General features: G+C 39.7%; 1 protein-coding gene across 1 annotated transcript in view; it reads left to right on the top strand.

Annotated features, from left to right (window-relative positions):
- Nucleotides 1–19,268, top strand: part of dner (delta/notch-like EGF repeat containing) — a 258,013-nt gene that overhangs the window by 196,419 nt on the left and 42,326 nt on the right. Inside the window, exon 8 of the mRNA XM_039760000.1 lies at nucleotides 18,048–18,272. Within this exon, the coding sequence (XP_039615934.1) occupies nucleotides 18,048–18,272 (225 nt within the window). The remainder of the gene's footprint in view (nucleotides 1–18,047; nucleotides 18,273–19,268) is intronic.

The following is a 19,268-nucleotide window of genomic DNA, read 5'->3' as shown; positions in this document are numbered from 1 at the left end:
CACCATGAATAGTTATTATGATTAATTGAACATACAGAGTATCAGGATTAAATTAAAGTGAAGTTATGAGTAATGAGTAATAGAGGCTGGACAATCCTTTTGTCTGGATTTTTCTGTGAAAAAGGTGTTGGGTGGGAGTGGGCTTTTTATTGAGTCCCTGCCTGGTCAATGCCATGTTGGAGTTTGTCCCGGAGAATGAGAAGTCTGCCTTTCTGTGGCTGAAGGTTGCAGAGGGGAGGACTCTGACTGTGTATCACATGTCAGTTCGGAGTACCAGGCCTTCTTGGAGTCACTGAAGTGGGGGGGCACCATAGTTATACTGGGAGACTTCAATGCCAACGTGGGTAATGGAGATACCTGTGGCCCCATGCATAATGCCGTGCATAGAATTCAGACTAAAACATGGTGTACAGAAAAAAGTGTAAATGTGTGTATGCACAAAAAAATTCAGATGCACAAAAACGTGTGTAAGCCAAATTCCACGCACTTCCGCTTCATAAATCCCGGTCAGCGTGAAAAGTAACGCTACCACCCCACCCTGAATTTTCCCAGAATTTTGCATATTTTAATATGCAAATCAATATAAATAGCCCTTTCCGTTCAGTGTTCAGTTAAAACACAATGGAAAAAGCATGTGAAAAAAAGAATTTCAGCGAATGCGTTGAAGCAAGGAATAACATACTATTTGTTGGCTTAAGGAGTGATATAAACAACAAAAATTCAAATTTAATCTTAAAATCAATATTTAATTTACTAGAGTTTTTTCAGATCCCATTGTAACTGAAGTAGCACGTTTAAATACTTTGTATTCTATGTGTTCTTCTATGTACTCTATGTGTGTGAATCAGTATGTGCTCCTTATATGGGCTTTCTCTTACGCTGACAGGACACAGAATACATTACATTCATGATATTAAGGTCTCTGAACAATTTAAATACTAAGATGTATACTTGATATAATGTTCATGTGAAATTAATTAAAGCATGTTATTAAAGAGAGGGGCACGGTGGTGCAGTGGTAGTGATGAGCTGACGCTCCATCAAGAGATCGTTCCTGGCTCCCGCAAAATGCTTGCTGTGCCATGCGCGACCCTCAATGAAATAATTTATTGCAGCAGTACTGTCTTTTTCAAACGTACTAACCCCCAATTCCTGTAATTCCTTTTCTTTCTCCAAGTAACCAATTGACAAACAATAAGTTCAGTAATAAATGTCAAGCCATCTGTAATCTTAGAATACCGATTCTTCAGAACTTTTACGGAACATTGAAATATCTTCGTAGTACATGTTAATTATTCCATCCATCTTTCCATCCAGGATCGCACCAGTTCCAGCAAGCATACAGAGAGAGGCAGGACCAATCCCTGAATGGTGTGCCAGCTCATCGCTACTGCTGCAGCTCTGTGCCCACACATTTAATTACTAACAGTATACATTATTTAAATGAAGTTAACAATTTAACTGTATAATGTAATATACATACTTTAATGCATTTCATCTTATAAATGATATCAAGAGCTCCAAAAAGATTCCGCCTGGAAATCTGAATCGACTTAGAAGCCATTCGTCATCATCTATAAATACGAGCTCTCTTCTATTGAATTGAATTCAATTCCTTTATTGTTATTGTATGAGATTCAATATGCAAATCCTCCATAAACTTATTTTCCTATAAAATAAAATAATAATATGATAAAAACAATGTAAAATACACAATATGAAAGCATAAGTACAATACACATGTACATATATAGTGCAGATAGTGCAAATGGTTCATAAAGTGGCTCTGGCTGTGCAACATTATAACTGTAGTGCAAATTTACAGTGAGGTAATTGTATTTATAAGTACAACAGTTCTACCAGAAGTACTTGATGGACTGAATGAGTGCGTTTATAGCTCTTGGGATGAAGCTGTTTCTGAACCTCAAGGTTCATGCAGGAAAGGCTCAGAAGCGTTTGCCGAATGGGAGAAGTTCAAATAGACTGTGCGCTTGGCTAAGGCAGCAAAGTGGTGCAGTGAAAGTAACAACACTAAAGCAGCTGTGGTATTTGGAATGGTTTGGCCATTCCATGGACCATTATATTGTTACAGGATGACTACAATCAAATGCTTTAAATTTATAATTGATATGCAGTTTTTTCAGTGTATTTGATAAAGCTGCGTCAGGGATGTGAATCTAAAAAATAAAAGGAAACCACACAGGAACAGCAACAATGCTTTAATACTGGGTGCTGCAAGTTTGTAAAACCGAGCTGAAAACATGCATACACAATGGTTTGAGATGGTGTGAGAATGTGCGTGGCTTCATGCCAATTATAGTTTTTATACATTGTAATGTGAGCGTGGAAACAGACATACGTAATATTTTTGTGTGTACGCACTGTTTATACCTGAGGCCCCTGGAGAGGTGTAATTGGGAGGTATGCCCTCCCTGATCTAAACCTGAGCTATGTTTTTTTTATTGGACTTACTGTGCTAGGCATGGTTTATGCATAACAAGCACCATGTTCGAACATAAGGTGGCTCATAAGTGTACTTGGTACCAGAGCACCCTAGACCCAAAGATCTTTGATTTAATAATCATATGATCAGATGTGTGGCCGTATGTTCTGGACACTTGGGTGAAGAAAGGGACATTGCTGTCAAATGATCACCACCTGGTGGTGAGTTGGGTCAGATGGTGGGAGAGGTGCCTCGACAAACATGGAAAGCCCAAATGACTAGTGGGGGTGGCCTGGGAATATCTCAGGGGGAGGCCCCTGTCAACTCCAACCTCCAAATAGCTTTTCTCACATTTCGAGGGAGGCTGAGGACATAGAGTCCGAATGGGTCTTGTTCCAAGCCTCCATTGTGAAAGTGGCTGCAGAGAGCTAAAGCCTGAAGGTCACGAGTGCTTCTGGAGGTGGCAACCCAAGGACACAATGGTGGACACCAGAGATGAGGGATGCCATCAAGGTAAAAATGGAGGCCTTCCGTGTGTGGTTAGCAAGGGAGACTCCCAAAGCAGCAGAGAGGCACCAATAGGCCAAAAGGGTTGCGGCCTGTCTCGTCCGATGCGAGAGATGGACGTCTGAAGTGGAGCTCCCCTAGCAGTGGTGCTATTTTTCATATTATTTGCTTATTATTCTGAGATATCCTGTATTTATTCAACTCGAGAGGGACTGCTACAGTATATGTAAGCACATATAAATATGGCCAGCAAGAAGGGGGGTTCAAAAGAATCGAAAACTAAAGCTACATCCAAGCTGCGATCAGCAAGCCCCAGTTCAAGATACGGCCTATCAGAGACAAACCTGGATCAGATGGGTGAAAGCACAGACTCCTCGGGAACACGGTCCGCTACATCGTCGCTGGCTGAGAGCGAAAAGGGGAGCGAAGGTGCGATCGTGAGTGCAGATGTGGGTAGCTCGCCGATTGGAGAAGATTACCTGAAACTGGAAAAGGCCGGGAAGTCCGCGGCTTCAGTTACGCGGGCCTGGAACAGCGGGGGCACCGGCTTCAGCAAAGTCTGCTGCTTCATCTACGGTACAAGAAGGCACAATTGAGCTATCTGAACTGAAAGTGTTGCTCGCTGAGCTCACGCAAGATATAAAGAAAAGCGAGAAGGCTAATGAGAAAGCAACGGCAAAGGCACTTGAGAGACTGAAACAGGAATTGAAACAGGAGATGAAACAGGCCAATGAATGGCTACGTCAAGAGATGCAACTTGAACTTTGACAGGTGCTGGGTAAACTTGAAGAGCGCATTCAGGAAAACTTGGTTAAACTGAGCACGCTTGCTGATCAATTGGAGCATCTTAAGGAGACATTCACGAATCGGATCGAAATGGCCGAACATTTAGCTGCCAGTGCCGAGGAAAGAGCAGTAAATGTCAGTTCCGAATGTAAAAAACTCGGAGAAAAACTTGGAGACAGACTGGCTGCTTTAGAAGATGGGAGTAGAAGGTATAATGTCAGAATTGAAGGCCTGCCGGAGAATCGAGAAAGTTCAAACCCTGTGAAATTCGCAGCTGAACTTTTTTCTAAAATAATCGGGGGACTTTAAAGCAGAATCTGAGATAGCAGCGCTTACAGCGTCAGCTGATCAAACACCGTCAGACCCGACCAAGATCTTTTATAGTTCGTTTTGAACTATTATCATTTAAGTTAGAGGTGATGGCACTCCTCAGAAAAAAGGAAGATATTATATATGAAAATAGCCACATTCGTATCTTCCTGACTTCTCTCCAGCAACAGCTATTAAACGCGCAGCCTTCTATAATATTAAACAGCGGCTACGGCAAGCCAGTGTCAAATACAGCCTCCTGTATCCGCAAAACTGAAAGTGGAATGGCAGGGTCATTTCTATGTCTTCACTAGCAAGGAAGAAGCAGAAAATGAATTAAGAAAGTTGATCTCGGGACTATTCTGATACATAATAGTGAGTCATGGCGGTAAATGATAAAGCTAGGATTAATAATCTACTGTCTGATCTATTGTTTTAAAATACGGGTTTTTATCAGCATATATTCTCATATATTTTATTATTACTTAGTATTACTAGGCTATATGTTTATGTTTTATTGTGCTTAATTACATTTTCCCCTTTTTTTTTTTTTTTTCTTTTCTAATTATTTCATGTGTACCCTAAATGAGACTGTTCAATATCATACCCTTGGTTTACTGTTATTGCTATTACTGCATTAAGACTTGTTATGCTTATTTTGGACACATCTTTAACACCATCAACGGGTTTATTATCTGGGGATATCATCTTAATGCACTAAAATTGCTGAAGACTATATATATATATTTAAGTGCAAAATTTTTTTCCTCTTTTAAAGACTATATTGGTAACAGATATCTCTATCTTTTAACCTAAAGCCCACTGCATGGGGCTTGTTGTGCTTTGGACGTGCTCTGTCTCTGGGTATGTCAGAGGACTGGGACTGCGTGAAGTGGGTTTTAGCCTCACTTGGGGAGGCAAAAAGGGAGGTGGGGGTTAAGGGGGGAAGAGAAAGAGAGCAGGCTTGATCTATACCTAATCTATCATCTCAATCTTTATAATTATAACTATCAACGTAATAATAAGCTGCATGGCAACAACTCTTGGGGAAATAGGAAATTAAGACCTAAACTATTTCACTTCCAGTTAAGACTATAAAATGACATCAAAAACTCAGAATCAGTGTCTCCATGATGGGACAGTTAACTTCGTAAGCTGGAATGTTAAAGGCCTGAATCACGAATTAAAGAGAAAGAAAGTACTTTCTCACCTAACAGGTCTAAATGCTAAAATAGTATTTTTACAGGAAACCCACTTACTAAGCAAGGATCAGTTCCGCTGCAAAAGACTGGACTGGCCAAATGTTCCATTCTAGTTTTACAAAGAAAACTAGAGGGTGGGAATTCTCATACATAGAACAGTACCATTTGTAGCATCAGATGTAGTATTGGATCCTGAAGGGAGATATGTGATGGTCATGGGAGACTTATCTAACTGTAAAATGATTTTGATAAATGTTTATGCACCTAATGTTGATGATAAGGAATTTATACAAAATTTATTTGCATCCATTCCCAATCTGAACACTCATAAAGTTATAATGGCTGGGGACTTTAATTGTGTTTAAATCCACTTTTAGATAAGACTTCCTCCACAGGGGGAACGGCAACTAACACCGCAAAGATAATTACAAAGTTTATAACTGATCACAACTTATCAGATCCCTGGAGGTTTTTAAACCCAAATTCAAGAACATATTCTTTCTACTCACCAGTACATCATTGCTACTCAAGGATTGATTACTTCTTTATAGATAATAACTTCTTGCCTAAGATTAAATCTTGTAAATACGATGCTATTGTTATTTCGGACCATGCTCCTATGATCTTGGAGCTGAAATTACTAAGCCCCATACACTCACCCGCAGATGGCCTCAACCCGCTTCTATTAGCTGACGAGAATTGTACTGAATTTATATCCAAACAAATCAAATTCTTTCTAGAGACAAATACATCCCCTGAGATCTCTGCAGGAATACTCTGGGAAACTCTTAAGGCCTTCTTAAGAGGACAGATTATCTCATATCTTTCCCACAGAAATAAATCCGAAGAAAGTAGCAGAGATAAAAGCGAATTACTAAAATAGATGAAGAACATGCCAGACTACCAAGCGAGACTCTACATAAGAGGAGGCAGGCTCTACATTCAGAATTAAACCTCTTGACAACTAAAGAAACTGAACAACTAATTTACAAATCCAGACATCATTATATGAACATGGAGAGAAAGCTAATAAGCTTTTAGTGCAACAAATTCACAAGCAAGATGTACGCAACGCAATCTCGGTAATCACTAACACGAACGGAGATAAAATCATCGAACACAAAAATATAATGCACACTTTCAGAGACTACTATAAATCCCTATATACTACTGAGTTTAAAGAAGACAATATACAATCTAATGCATTTCTGGATACATTACAGATACCACAAATTGACGCTTTTAGTGTGGAGGAACTTGATAAACCTCTGGCATTATCAGAATTACTAGATGCTATAAAGTCACTCCAAGGTGGAAAAGCAGCAGGCCCTGACGGCTACCCTGCAGAGTTTTACAAGAAATTCTCCGCTCAGCTAGCTCCCTCCTATTAGCAACATTTACAGAAGCCAGAGATAACCAATCTCTTCCACAAACCTTTCGCCAAGCACTAATCACTGTCTTTCCAAAACAAAATAAGGACTTATTACAATGTGCATCATACAGACCAATTTCACTTCTGAATAACGACGTTAAAATACTCTCTAAAATCATAGCTAGAAGGATGGAGAAAGTGCTCCCTCGTAATATCACAAGACCAAACTGGATTTATTAGGGGCCGACACTTATCTTCAAATCTTCGACGCCTGTTTAATGTAATATACTCACCAACTAAATCAAACACCCCAGAAATATTATTATCATTGGATGCAGAAAAAGCATTCGACATGATTGAATGGAAATACCTTTTTACTATTTTGGAGAAGTTTGGGTTTGGCCCGAACATTTGTGCATGGATTAAATTACTGTATACTAACCCAGAAGCTTCAGTTTGCATCAATAACATTTGCTCAGACTACTTTAAACTAGAACGTGGCACAAGACAAGGATGCCCTTGTCACCACTGCTGTTTGCATTGCCATTGAACCACTGGCAATACATTGTCGAAATACTGATCAGATAAAGGGGATTAGCAGAGAAGGACTGGAACAGAAAATCTCATTATATGCAGATGACATGGTACTGTATATATCGGACCCAGAAAATTCTGTGCCTGCAGTCTTAGCAGCACTCACAGAATTTCAAAAGCTCTCTGGTCTCAGAATTAATCTGAATAAAAGTGTACTCTTTCCAGTGAATTCTCAAGCATATAATATTAGATTAGACACCCTACCTTTTATCATTGCAGAACAGTTTAAATACCTCGGGTAAACATCACAAGTAAACATAAAGCTCTTTATCAACAAAATTTCGCGTCTGCATGGAAAAAATTAAACAAGACTTGCATAGATGGTCAACCCTTCATCTCACACTAGCTGGAAGAATTAACACTGTTAAGATGAATATTCTTCCTAAGCTCCTTTTTATTTCAAAACATCCCAATATACATTAATAAATCATTCTTTAAGCAATTAGATTCAACAATAACCTCATTTATTTGGAATTCAAAACATCCACGCATCAAAAGAGCGACCCTACAAAGACAAAAGGCAGAAGGCGGCATGGCTCTACCTAACTTCCAGTTTTATTACTGGGCAGCAAATATACAGTGATAAGAACCTGGACACAAATAGAAGAACATACACAGGCATGGACCACAATAGAAGTAAAATCCTGCAGTACTTCTTTGTATTCCTTGCTCTGTGCTCCAATAAACACACGTTATCGGCAATACACTAATAACCCAATTGTGCTCCACTCACTTAGAATCTGGAACCAATGTAGAAAGCATTTTAAGACGGAGAAGCTTCTATCTGTGGCACCCTGCAAGAGAACCACCTCTTTCAACCTTCACAAACATATGCAGTTTTAATATCTGGAAAAATTTGGAATTAACTTGCTTAGAGATCTTTATATAGACAACGTCTTTGCATCCTATGAACAATTACATTCCAAATTTAACATTCCAGCTACACATTTCTTTCACTATCTTCAAATCAGGAACTTTGTTAAACAGAACCTTCCAGATTTTCCTCATCTTGCACCCTCATCCACGCTGGAAAAATATTGCTCAATTTCAAGGAATTAGACTCCATCTCTACAATATATAAAATCATTTTACAATCCCTTCCTTTCAAAGATCCAAGAGGACACTGGGAAAAGATCTCTCAATTAATATATCAGAAAAGGAGTGGAAAGTAGCAATGCAGAGAATTCACTCAAGCTCCATATGCAAAGCATACAATTATGCAACTCAAAATTATATATCGAGCACATCTGTCTCGACTAAAACTCTCCAAAATGTTTCCAGGGCATGATCCAACCTGTGACGTTGCAACCAAGCCCCAGCCTCACTGGGTCACATGTTCTGGGCCTGCACCAAATTAACATTATTCTGGACAAAAATTTTTAATTACCTCTCAGACAGCCTTGGACTCACAATCCCTCCTAACCCATTAACAGCTGTGTTTGGGGTTCTTCCAGAGGGCTTAAAGTGGAGAAAGACAAACAAATTGTGATTGCATTCACTACACTGTTGGCACGCAGACTTATTCTGATAAACTGGAAGAACCCAAACTCTCCTCTTTAAGTCAGTGGGAAACTGATGTGTTATATTATTTAAAATTGGAAAAATCAAATACTCAGTTAGAGGATCTGTACAGACTTTTTTCAAAACATGGCAGGATCTAATCAGTAATATTTTAAAATAGGTTTATAAAGCACAGAGAATTTATTAATTTAGGTATTTTACAAGCCTTAAATTTTACACCGTTTGGCTTGCTCTCTCTCTCAGGGTGGGGATCGATCTGTTCTTAACATAATTCTTTTTTTTGTAAAAACTTGATTGCTATGTATGGATTGTAATAAAATTAATAAAATAAAAAAAAAAAAAAAAAAAGGGTTGCGGCCTTGGTGGTTAGGGAAGTAAAAACACAGGTGTGGGAGGAATTCAGAGAGATCATGGAAAGTGACAAAGAGGTTCTGGCAAACCATCAGGTGAAATGGAAGGCAGGGATTAAGTGCTGACCCGGACTGGTGATGTTGTTTGTCAGTGGAAGGAACACTTTGAGGAGCTCCTGAACCCAATGGATGGAGGAGGTAAAGCCAGAAACTGAGGGGGGATCAATACCCATTTCCCTGAGGAACATCATTGAGAGAGTTAAGCAACTCCACAGTGGCAAGGCTCCAGGGGTTGATGAGGTCTACCCAGAAATGCTGAAGCCTCTGGACATTCTTGGGCTGTCATGGCTGACACGCTGTTTAATGTTGCCTGGTCATTGGGAGCTGTGCCTCTGAAGTGGCAGATCGGGGTAGTGGTCCCCATTTCTGAAAAGGGGGACAGGAGTGCTCCATCTTTCAGGGGATCACACTCTTCAGCCTCCCTGCAAAAGCTTATGCCAGGGTACTAGAAAGGAGTCTCTGTCCAGTTGTGGAACCTCAGATCCAAGAAGCGCAATGCGGATAACGTCCAAGCCATGGAGTGTGGACCAGCTGAGACCACCTCATGTTTACCCTCATGAGGATTCTGTAGGGTGCATGGGAGTACACCAAATCAGTCTACATGTGCTTTGTGGATGTAGAGAAGGCATATGATTATGTCCCTGTATAATCACAGTGAGAGCTGTGTCTCAGAAAAACAGTGTTTCCTGTGGGTGTGGGACACTGCCAAGTGCTTTTTCTTCTGTCCTGTTTATGATTTTCATGGCCAGGATATCAAGGCGCAGCTGGGTAAAGGAGGGGGTCCAGCTTAGGGCCCTTAGAAAAGCATCACTGTTTTTTGCAGATTACATGGTCTTGTTGGCATCATTCATCTCCAGTACACACTGGGATGGTCTGCGACTGTGTGAAGTGGCAGAGATGAGGGTCAGCCCTTCCAAATCTGAGGCTATGGTACTCAGTAGGAAAATTGTGGGCTGTCCTCTCTGAGTGGGGGTTGAGTTACTGCCTGAAATGAAGGAGTTTAAGTACCAATCTGTAGTGATGAAGGAGGAGTTGAGTCAGAAGGCAAAGTTCTTGATTTACCAATCAGTCTATGTCCCTAACCCCACTTATGGTCTTGAGCTTTGGTAATGATCAAAAGAATGAGATCATGGGTGCAAGCGTCCAAAATGAGTTTTCTCTGCAGGGTGGCTGGGCTCATTCACAGCACGGACATCTGGGAGAGACTTGGAGTAGAGCCGCTGACCCTCTGTATCGAGAAGAGCCAGTTGAGGTGGTTCAGGCTTCTGATATTCTGATACAGATGTCTCCTGGACACCACCCTGTGGAGGTTTTACAGGCATGACCAGCTGGGAGGAGACCCCAGGGAAGACCCTCTCTGGGAAGATTGTATCTTCCAGAATGCCTGGGATCGCTTGGAGATCCCACAGCATGAGTTGGCAAGTGTGGCTAAGGAAAAAGACAAAATGAGCCTCACTACTAACACTGTTGCCCCCACAGCTTAAGAAGCTTAAGATGCGCAGTGTGAAAAGAATAAATGAAGAAGCTGCTGTTATACTTTAGACGATTGTACAAGTTTAGTATGTTTCTGTTGTAAGTTCTGTTGCAAGATGTTTTAAAGGTTTCATTTATTTATTGATTTTAAAGTTATAAACTCTTTACTTGGCAGATTTTAGGTAGCATATCACACACAAGTGTGTGCAATATCTGGAGTCATTGCCCTGTGTGCAGCACAATAATTAGCAAGTACCATCTGGTGCAGAATGCAGAGCCACAAGTATATAAAGGTGTATAAAGTGCATAAAGTGCCTAAAGGGAGAACACAGAGAAAGACAACAAGAACAAGAAAGGGAAGAAAGGGTCATCGCTCATCGTGAAAAGTTCAGTTTTAATGAAATGTTTTCCTTCTTGAAAGGACAGGAGGTGCTGAGTAGAAAAGGGAACAAGATGGCTGGTGTGATCATTATGATCCTCGTAATGCTGTGCTCTAAGTAGTAGACATGTTTGTTCTTTGAAGTAGTATTTAAATAAGATTATTTGATTTGAATGCTATAAAAATCCAGAAACAATGCCCTTTAGAAGAAACAGTTGCAGCTAAAATTGGAGCTACTTTTGATCCGGCATTTGAAATTCAAGTCTTGCCTAAAGAAGCAGAAAATGCTATTAGATTCTTTTGCAACTGGTTGACCAACTTTCTAAGCAAAAGGAAAAAAAATACACAGCTCCTTCAGCAGTAATTTAATTTGCCAATATGTTCAAGGTAACATAACAGAAGTCTCTGGAAGGAATGGCAGAGATAATTTCAAGCTGTATCTCTTGAGGCCTTTCAGCTGCCTGTCGAGCTGAATTTGATAAACAGTGCAATTACAGACTTTAAAGTGCTTCATCCGGGAGAACAAAAAGACACAATGTTGAATGTTTTAGAAAGAATTTCTTTATGAATACAACATGGGGAAAGTGCTGGCTTAACGGGCTTATAGCACTTATCAAATCAAAAACAGTCCGTTTGTCACTAGTGCCTCCCCAGAGTACTCAGAGAGGCACCATCATTATGAGTGTCCTCATCTGGGTGGCACAATAACTCTGTCTTAAGCCCAGAAACCATTATGTATGGCCCTGCCTTACTGGGACTTTTTAAGCCTGATAGTCATGCATCATGACCATCAGTGGTGTTCTAACCAAAAGCGTATTTAACACCTCTGTTTACTCTAGTTCATTGTGCTCCCATCTCTTCATGGTGTCCATGTATAGCTCCGCCTTTTTGTCATTTACCAGTTATGTTTTTGATTGGTCTTTACTTTTCCTTTCTTGGTAATCTAATTTCATTACCTCTCATAAAACACTTTTTCTCTTGTAATAACTCGAGAGTTATCATCTCCTTTGCACTTTAATTGCTGTCAGAAGCTGTATTTAACAGCTAGTAATATAGATCATATAAATGTATTCATCTCTTGAAAGTTTTCAAATTTTATTATTATACCACATAATATATACAGTGGCATACAAAAGTTTGGACACCCTTGCATAAATTGTCTGTTACAGTAAATAGTTAAGTGAACAGAAGATTAACTGATCCACAAAAGGTATAAGTTAAAGATGATACATTTCTTTAATGTTTTAAGCAAGGCAACATTATTTTTCCATCATTCACAGGTATAAAATACAAAAAAACTGAAAAGAATCTGAAGCAAAAGTTTGGACGCCCAGCATGGTCAGTACTTAGTAACACCCCCCTTTGGCAAGTATCAGTTTGTAAATACTTTTTGTAGCCAGCTAAAAGTCTTTAAAATTTTACTTGTGTTTTTTTTAACCCATTCATCCTTTTCAAGGGCTTCTATTTCTGCAAGATTCTTGGGAAGTCTTGGGATGTACTGCTCGTTTGAGGCCTAGCCACAGATTTTCTGTGGTGTTTAGGTCAGGGACTGTAAGGGCCATGGCAAAACCGTCCGCTTGCTTGCCTCTTGAGGTATTCCATTGTAGATTTTTATTATTTTGTTGTAGGACCCATCCTCTTTTTAACTTCAACATTTTTACAGATAATGTGATGTTTGCTTCAGAATTTGCTAGTGTTTATTTGAATCAATTCTTCCCTCTACAAATGATATATTCCCTGTTCCACTGGCAGCATCACAAGCCCAAAGCATGATCAATCCACCCCCATGCTTAACGCTAGAATCCCTGAAGCATATGAAAAAACTCGTAATCCGGGGCCACCTTAAATTCCTTTGCACCTCTTCTCATTAGCGTCTTTTTTTTTTTTTACAAATGTGTCGATCAGCACAAGCAGCAAGCAGCCTGCTGTCCCATCCCCTAACGACAGAGCTGAAGTCAGTCGCAAACTTCTCCCAGCTCAAATGTCTCTTTATCATGGTGTGAGGTGCCTGGAATTGTATAGTGTAAACATCGTTATGTGGAATACATACATTTCATGTGTGTTTTGTGTCTTCAAAGATCTGTGTAAGGGAAGGATGACACGAAATGTGAGGCAAGAAATGCTGAACACATGCCTAAAACAGAACGTTTTTCCATGTTATACTAACAATGACGTGAAGTGTATAATGTGTGAAGACTTTAGTCCAAATATCAAATAAACATGTGCATTTTTATTCAAGAATACAACCAAAGAAAAAAAACATTCAATTTACATGTTGCTGTCAATGAGTTAAAAACCCAAGCTCAATCGACAGAAAGTTGATATGCATTCTTGGATGGTGCAGAGCCTGAACAATCATATACATATATACAGTACATACACACTAAACATTTGCAAAACAGTAAAAGGAACTACTAAAACTCACAACAATGTATATACTAATAAAGAAACAAAATATCTACAGATTATACCTGCCATCTGCTTCTCCATGTGCTGCTTGCTTCAAGATGGAGTGTTAATCTATACTAATAAAAGGCAAAGCATTCACTGACTGACTGACTGGCTCATCACTAATTCTCCAACTTCCCGTGTAGGTAGAAGGCTGAAATTTGTCAGGCTTATTCCTTACAGCTTACTTACAAAAGTTAAGCAGGTTTCATTTCGAAATTCTACGCGTAATGGTCATAACTGAATCCTACTTACGTACATATATACGGCCATAGCCTGCAGCTTGGTCGCCATGTGAGGCGGAGTTGCGTCCTCCATCACCATGCCTCCCACGTAGTTGGCTGCCTGCTTATATTGTGTCCCCCATACCCATGCCTCCCACGTAATTGTGTGCCTGCCCATATAAGGCCGTCCGTCAGCAGCAATCCAATAGACACGCTGCCACTAAATATTCGCAGGCAAATCAAAAAGTTAATACCGGGAATGCCTGTTAAACATCTAAGATTCACGAGTAGCGATTTCCTTTGTAGACATATCAATAGGAAAGCAAGGTGTAAACCTTAAGTTTAGATTAAGTTCATAGACACGCTGACACTGGCGTTTGTCATGCCTAAGACGAATACGATATTCGCGAGACACAAGTTTAATGAGAAGACGCAGGGTATAAACAAGACTTTTGATCTCTTTGTAACGGAGTTAAAATTGCTGGTGAAGGACTATGCTTATGCAAACGAAGATGAGATGGTCAGGGATAGACGAGTGTTTGGCACAAACTCAGCGAAAGTGCTAGAGAAACTTTTAAGTGCTGGGTCTAACATTAAATAAAGCAATGGACATCGCAAGATCGCACGAGATAGCACAAGCACAGCTGAGAACCTTCGATGCAGGTACGCCGAGCGGCTCACATGAACTGACTGTGAACGTAGTACGCAGACAACAATCAAAAGCTCCAAAGAGCACTGAACAAAAAACGCATTACACAATTGAGAAGGCAGCAAAAGAATATGAAGCGAGTGATGCATACAAACGTATTCATAAGTGCAGCTACTGTGGAAACAAAGCACACAGTGGAAAAAGTCAATGTCCAGCTAAAGGAAGACAGTGTAAAAAATGTGGTAAATTGAACCACTTCGCTAAAGTTTGCAGGACTGGGAAAGGTAAACCCGTGCATGCAGTGTGTGATGTCTCAGATAAAGAGGAAGACGAGCTGTTTATTGATGCAGTAAGACAGGAACAACCCTCTGAAGCTGAAGAAGCCTTTTTAGACATATCAATAGGAAAGCAAGGTGTAAAGCTTAAGTTTAAATTAAGTTCATAGACACGCTGCCGCTAAATATTTGCAGGTAAATCCACAACTTAATACTGGGAATGCCTGTTAAACATCTTAGATTCACAAGTACCGATTTGGGTAGTAATCACTTCGATGAATAAAACCTGTTATCTTTACAATAATTGACAAACACGGAATATAACTTGAACACAACACATCCTCCAAATACGAACCTGTTTGAAAGAAATAATGATAATCAAATCCTTGATGACAGCAACACTCATAACAGTCACAAAACAATTACATTAACAATCATGTTACGTTATTTTTAAAATGTTTCCTTTTCTTTTTCATAACTTCTTTAACACACTACTTCTCTGCTGCAAAGCGCGGGTATTTTGCTAGAAGTAGTATGAAACAATACCTAATTTAGCCACTAGATGTCCCCTATGAACACATTTTAACGGGGTGCAGAACACATACATTTAATTTTAGTCTGTAACACCCAGTGTAAATTTTGGCTACTTTTAAAACTTAGCATTTTTTTTATTATTCGGTTTTATTCACTCAGTGACGTTCACGTGGTACAACGAACTTGCCTCTCCCTCTCTGAGTTATTGGCATTTATCTCCATTCTTTTCACAAAAGCAGTGATGACCACAGAACTCAGAACTGCACCTCACACCACAATAAAGAGCCTTGAGCTGGGAGAACTTTATGACTGACTTCAACTCTGTTTTTTTGGGATATTGATGGGATAGCAGGCTGCTTGCTGCTTGTGCTGATCGACACATTTGCAAAACAAAACACACTGATGAGGAGAGGTGCAAAGGAATTTAAAGTGGCCTGGGGTTAGGAGTTTTTTTGTATCCTTCAGGGATTCTAGTGTTAACAGTTAGAGAGGTGTTCTTTTCCTGGAATTCAGCATACATACCTTTGTACATTGTGGCCAAAACTTCCTATTTTGATCTCTTCAGTCCACAGAACTTGTTTCCAAAATGTGTCAGACTTGTTTACATGTTGTAAGAAGACAAACAACAAAGTAAAAGGTTCTGGGGCACCATATGGCTAACCCTGTCTATTATAAAGTACACATGTGTAAAATAAAACATGTTGTACAGCGGAAAGTAAGACATCTTGAATAAATCAGTCAGTATGCCCAAGATGGTGGTGTTTCCTTTTGCGGGGGTTTCTGGGAGGAAGAGGCGGGTCCAGGTGGTCTGACCCCGGATGTAATGTCATGGATGGAGGCACAACAATCTTCCTTTCTGCAGAGTGCAAGGAGAAGAACCATTGTTATAACAGAGCGCTCCTTCATGTCTTGGCAGAGAATCACACTTGCCTAAGCCCTTAGGCTGGTTCACAAGCGCACATTTGTTCATTTGCAAACTTCAGCTGCTAAATTTTGTGGGTAAGGATGTTGACTTTACCATGAAGTTCAGAAGAACAGTGCATCTCCACTCTAGAGTCTGCTAAATGTTCCTGAAGGTCATTTGTAATCAAATGGGGGTTTTTATTTACCTTTCTATCAGTCCAATGAGCAGTTCTTTCAGAAAGTTTTCTTGGTCTTCCAGACCTAACTCTAACCTCCACTATTCCTATTAACTGTCATTTCTTAATAACATTACAAACCGAGGAAACACCTACCTGAAAACGTCTGGCTATCTTCTTGTAGCCTTTTCTTGCTCTGTGCATATTTTTTAGAATGCTAGGCAGTTGCTTAGAGGAACCTATGGCTGCTGATTATTGAGACAAGGTTTGATGAGTCAGAAAATTTCTACATCTTTGCAATGTGCATCATCAGAGGTTTCCTAGCAATGACTGTGACCAAGCCATAGCCCTAACAAGCTAAACAAGGTGTGAGACCTTGGTAAACATTGTCTGAGACATCAAATATCTTGGTGTGCCCAAACCTTTTCATGATGCTCCTTTCTTTTTTTCCGCTGTACAATTTTACAAAAGAAAAACAATTTGTTATTCTTGAAAAAAATACTGAAAGGATACGAGTCATCTTTAACTTTACGCCTTTTGGTTATTAGTTCATCTTCTGCTCACTTAACTATTCAGAGTAACTGATATTTTAAGCAAGGGTGCCCAAACGTTTGTATGCCACTGTATATATAATTTAAATCATTTTGCAGAGATCTGTTCTTACTTAGACACCAAAGTATCTTTGTGTTTGGAAGTGTCAAAAAAAAAAACCCAAATCCACTGCAAATTAAAGTTGTATAACAAAAAAATGTGAAAAGGTCCAAGGGGGTTTATACTTTTTATATACACTATATGCACTGCAGGCATTACTGTTAGATGCACTGGAGTATAGTTTTGAACCTATTGGAGTTTTGCTAGTAGTGTTTAAAGATATTATTGTTACTGGTACTGGTAAAAATTTGGATGGCGCAGTGATGTAATGGTAGTGATGCTGCCTTGAAACAAGGAGACTGGAGTTCATGTGCCAGGAGCTCACTTTGTGGAGTCTGTATGTTCTCCCCATGTGCTTGTAGTCTTACTTCCACAGTCCAGAGATACACACATTCCCAAGATGCCTTCACGCTATGTTAATAGCATTAGCTACATATTGCACAGGTACTTGAAGACTGGATTGGTATAAATAAGCTAGGCACAAGGCAGGAAACAAACCCCGGGCAGGGCACCAGCCCACCACAGGGCATGCACACACACACACCAAGCACACACTAGGGACAATTTAGGATCGCCAATGAACCTAACCTGCATGTCTTTGGACTGTGGGAGTAAACCGGAGCACCCAGAGGAAACCCACACAGAACACGGGGAGAACGTGCAAACTCCATGCAGGGAGGACCCGAGAAGTAAACCCAGGTCTCCTAACTGCGAGGCAGCAGTGCTACCCACTGCGCCACCATGCCGCCCTGAGAAACATCTAAAGTCAAATATTTACTACATCAAAAACAAAACATCTAAAATATGTACAACACCAAAGACAACATGTTTATCAGCTACAAAAAATCTAATAATCTTCATTCTGTAAGCTAAAATAACAAAGGTAAGACTAGTTTCTCCTTACTTACCTGCATGGGTTTTTCTCTTCTGGGTCTCTATTTTAAATACATATCTATCTGAATTACTATTTTGTAACTATGTTTAGAGTAAGAGAATTTTTTGGATATACAGTTTTAATAGTTTTCTGTTTATTTAAAATTAAAGTATTTTCACATTTATTCCTAAAATGCATTATTTTCTTTTAAGTAGTCTTCCTTTAATATTTCATTATTTTATAATGCCTCAAATGGCACAGTCTTTGTTCAAGTTTCCTGGCAAGTCTATTTATTTTTGTTTTTTGTATTTTTAAAGGATATCGTGGCAATATGTGTGAACAGAAGATAGACCCATGCTCCTCATCTCCCTGCCAGAACAATGGAAGCTGCTATGTTGACAGAATGTCCTTTGGCTGCAGCTGCAGTCCTGGATACACGGGTCCTACCTGTGCTCAGCTGATTGACTTCTGTGCCTTGAACCCCTGTTCACATGGAATTTGTCGCAGCGTAGGAACTAGTTACAAATGCCTATGTGTTCCAGGTAGGTTTATTACGCCGGTTATGTTATCAACAGGTAAACAGTAAATAAAAACACTGTTGAAAGTGAAATGTCTTCATGCTTTGTTTTCTAAGTTTTATTGGACTAAGCAGAAGGCAAACACACACACACAAACCCCTGCCCCAACCATTTTGGCTGTTGTACTTTAACATTCTGTCCAATACTGAATTATCTTAAAAACTAAGCTACTAATTTATACAGCTATAATTATGTCATTGTTGATTAAGCCGAACAACCCATGAAGCATCTTTTGGCATCAGCTTCCTTGCCAGTAAATATTTCATAGTGAATACTCCTTGAAAGTGAACCCTAATAGTTTGTGAAACATCTCCCACTCTCTGGTCTCTGGGTTTTGTAATCATTACTTCAAAAACTTCCCAGAAATAGATTTTCGGTATTAAATCTGACTTTAAAACAGACTTTTATTCAGAGCATCATTCTGGTACAGTGGTTAGAACCGCGCTGCCTTACAACTCCAGGAGAGCTGGCTTGAATTCTGCCTTATCATTATTTGCACATTCTCTCTCTGTGTCTGCATTTGCTTTTTCTGAGTGCTCTGCTTTTCCTCTCAATTCCCAAGTATTTGTTGGTCACGTTAGCTATCGACTCTGTATGGGTTCAGTATGGACGAGTGTAAGAAAACTGGCACCCTGTCCAAGGCTGTTACTTGTAGCATCCCAACTGCTGCTGCTTCTGGAACAAACTCCAGCCAGCCAAGACCCTGAAGTGGACAGAGCAGGTTTGAAAATGAATGGAGAGAGCAGACTGTTATATACTTTCATATTATTAATGTTTCAGTTTATCTGTTTGTTTTTACAGTCAGTTGTCTCAATAGTCCCACAGCCCAAATCACTGAATGACCTGCTCCTGGTCATAGAGTGAGCTATAAACTGGGGATGGTGTGGTTTATAGTCCACTGTGTCTAGCGTAAACTGCACTCTGTAAATAGAAAACAACATCATAGTTGATTTTGCTAAC

This window comes from Polypterus senegalus, chromosome 1 (genome assembly GCF_016835505.1).
Source record: "Polypterus senegalus isolate Bchr_013 chromosome 1, ASM1683550v1, whole genome shotgun sequence".
Taxonomy (NCBI): Eukaryota; Metazoa; Chordata; class Cladistia; order Polypteriformes; family Polypteridae; genus Polypterus; species Polypterus senegalus.
This window is presented reverse-complemented; position numbering and strand designations above follow the sequence as displayed.